The sequence below is a fragment of the Plectropomus leopardus genome, unplaced genomic scaffold (assembly GCF_008729295.1).
Source record: "Plectropomus leopardus isolate mb unplaced genomic scaffold, YSFRI_Pleo_2.0 unplaced_scaffold17878, whole genome shotgun sequence".
Classification (NCBI taxonomy): Eukaryota; Metazoa; Chordata; class Actinopteri; order Perciformes; family Serranidae; genus Plectropomus; species Plectropomus leopardus.
The window spans coordinates 1-1,192 of record NW_024619251.1 but is presented as its reverse complement, the minus strand read 5'-3'; the positions used below and the strand labels follow the sequence as shown (position 1 = coordinate 1,192).

Here is a 1,192-nt window from a genome sequence, read left to right as displayed (position 1 = left end):
ACACACATATATATACATGTAAACTTAAATGTAAAGTTAAGGTCAAAGAAACTTGAGCTCTTTAATATCAACTGCTTCTGTTGAAGGTGTGAAGTGGACCGACATGCACCGCATGGCTGACAAGGTTCACCTGGAGGAGCTTGTGAAGACTGGCATCCTGAATGGTAATGTGGAGGACATGATGAAGGTCCACCTGGGCTCCGTCTTCATGCCCCACGGCCTGGGACACCTGCTGGGCATCGACGTACACGACGTGGGAGGATACCCTGAGGTAAGAGAATAGGACTTAAACTCTGAGATTGCTCCCATCACAACCAGCCATTGGTTAGTGCTGTAACAGTCAAAGTCTTTAGACAGGAGAAGAAAATGCATTCCTGTTCCTCCAAAACTGATGTGTCATCAATAATAGAGAGACGCTTGGTGCAGGAGTGAGAGCGAAACAAAAAGAGGCCAAGCTGCAGGAACAAGTTCAGGATGAGGACAGGAGAGGAGGGAAGGTAAAATGTTGTCTGAACTCTGAACACAGACGGTTCCAGGTTGCGCTGGATGATTTTGCACAGTTATGCACTTCTGACAACTAAATAGAGAAGACGGTTAACCCACAGAAGCCCTGGTTGAACCACTGAGTGTTCAGCAGCATAAAGTGTCAGTGAGAGAAGTACACTTCTGAGGCAGGGCTCACCAAATGTGAATGCAGTGCTCAGTCAGTCTGTGGGTACAAGACAAACAATACTGTGGGCTACTTTCAATTACAGTCAGACTTGTTGGAGACGACTTAATGAACGGACATCGTTCATCTTTAATGACAGAATTTTTTTTCTTCCTATCTGGGTAGAAAAGTTTTGAGCAGTGAACCTGAAGACTCAGCTGAAACACCATCAAATGAAATTCTTTAATGTGAGCTGCCAGAGAAACTCTGGCATATTTTATGGCTTGAAGAACTGATTCACAAAAAATATTCAACACTTGGAAAAACTGTTTCCTGTGGCAGTGTGTCTGTGCTACAGGAGCAACCTCTGTTTGGTCTGGGCTGCAGACATCCTACCATATATTTCATCCAAAATATAAATCCTAGCTCAATACTATAATTAAAGGATGCCGCTTCAGAGTCTTTTTAACAGTGCAGCTGCGGTTTCACGAACTGTACTGTTGTCAAGGGGGTGGAGCGTGTCAACGAGCCTGGACTGAGGAG

At 44.7% G+C, this 1,192-nt stretch overlaps 1 protein-coding gene across 2 annotated transcripts; it reads left to right on the top strand.

The window, feature by feature from the left end:
- The first annotated feature begins 90 nt into the window (after positions 1–90).
- Positions 91–1,192, top strand: LOC121964954 (xaa-Pro dipeptidase-like). Of its 2 annotated transcripts, none has more exons than XR_006107431.1 (2): positions 91–271; positions 1,158–1,192. XR_006107431.1 is itself a non-coding variant. In XM_042515125.1 (2 exons), exons 1-2 carry the CDS (start codon positions 104–106, stop codon positions 476–478), a joined length of 237 nt encoding a protein of 78 aa, XP_042371059.1. In that variant the 5' UTR covers positions 91–103; the 3' UTR covers positions 479–1,151. The 2 variants fall into 2 exon arrangements, 1 of the variants encoding a protein (XP_042371059.1); XM_042515125.1 differs by lacking the exon at positions 1,158–1,192 and adding an exon at positions 410–1,151.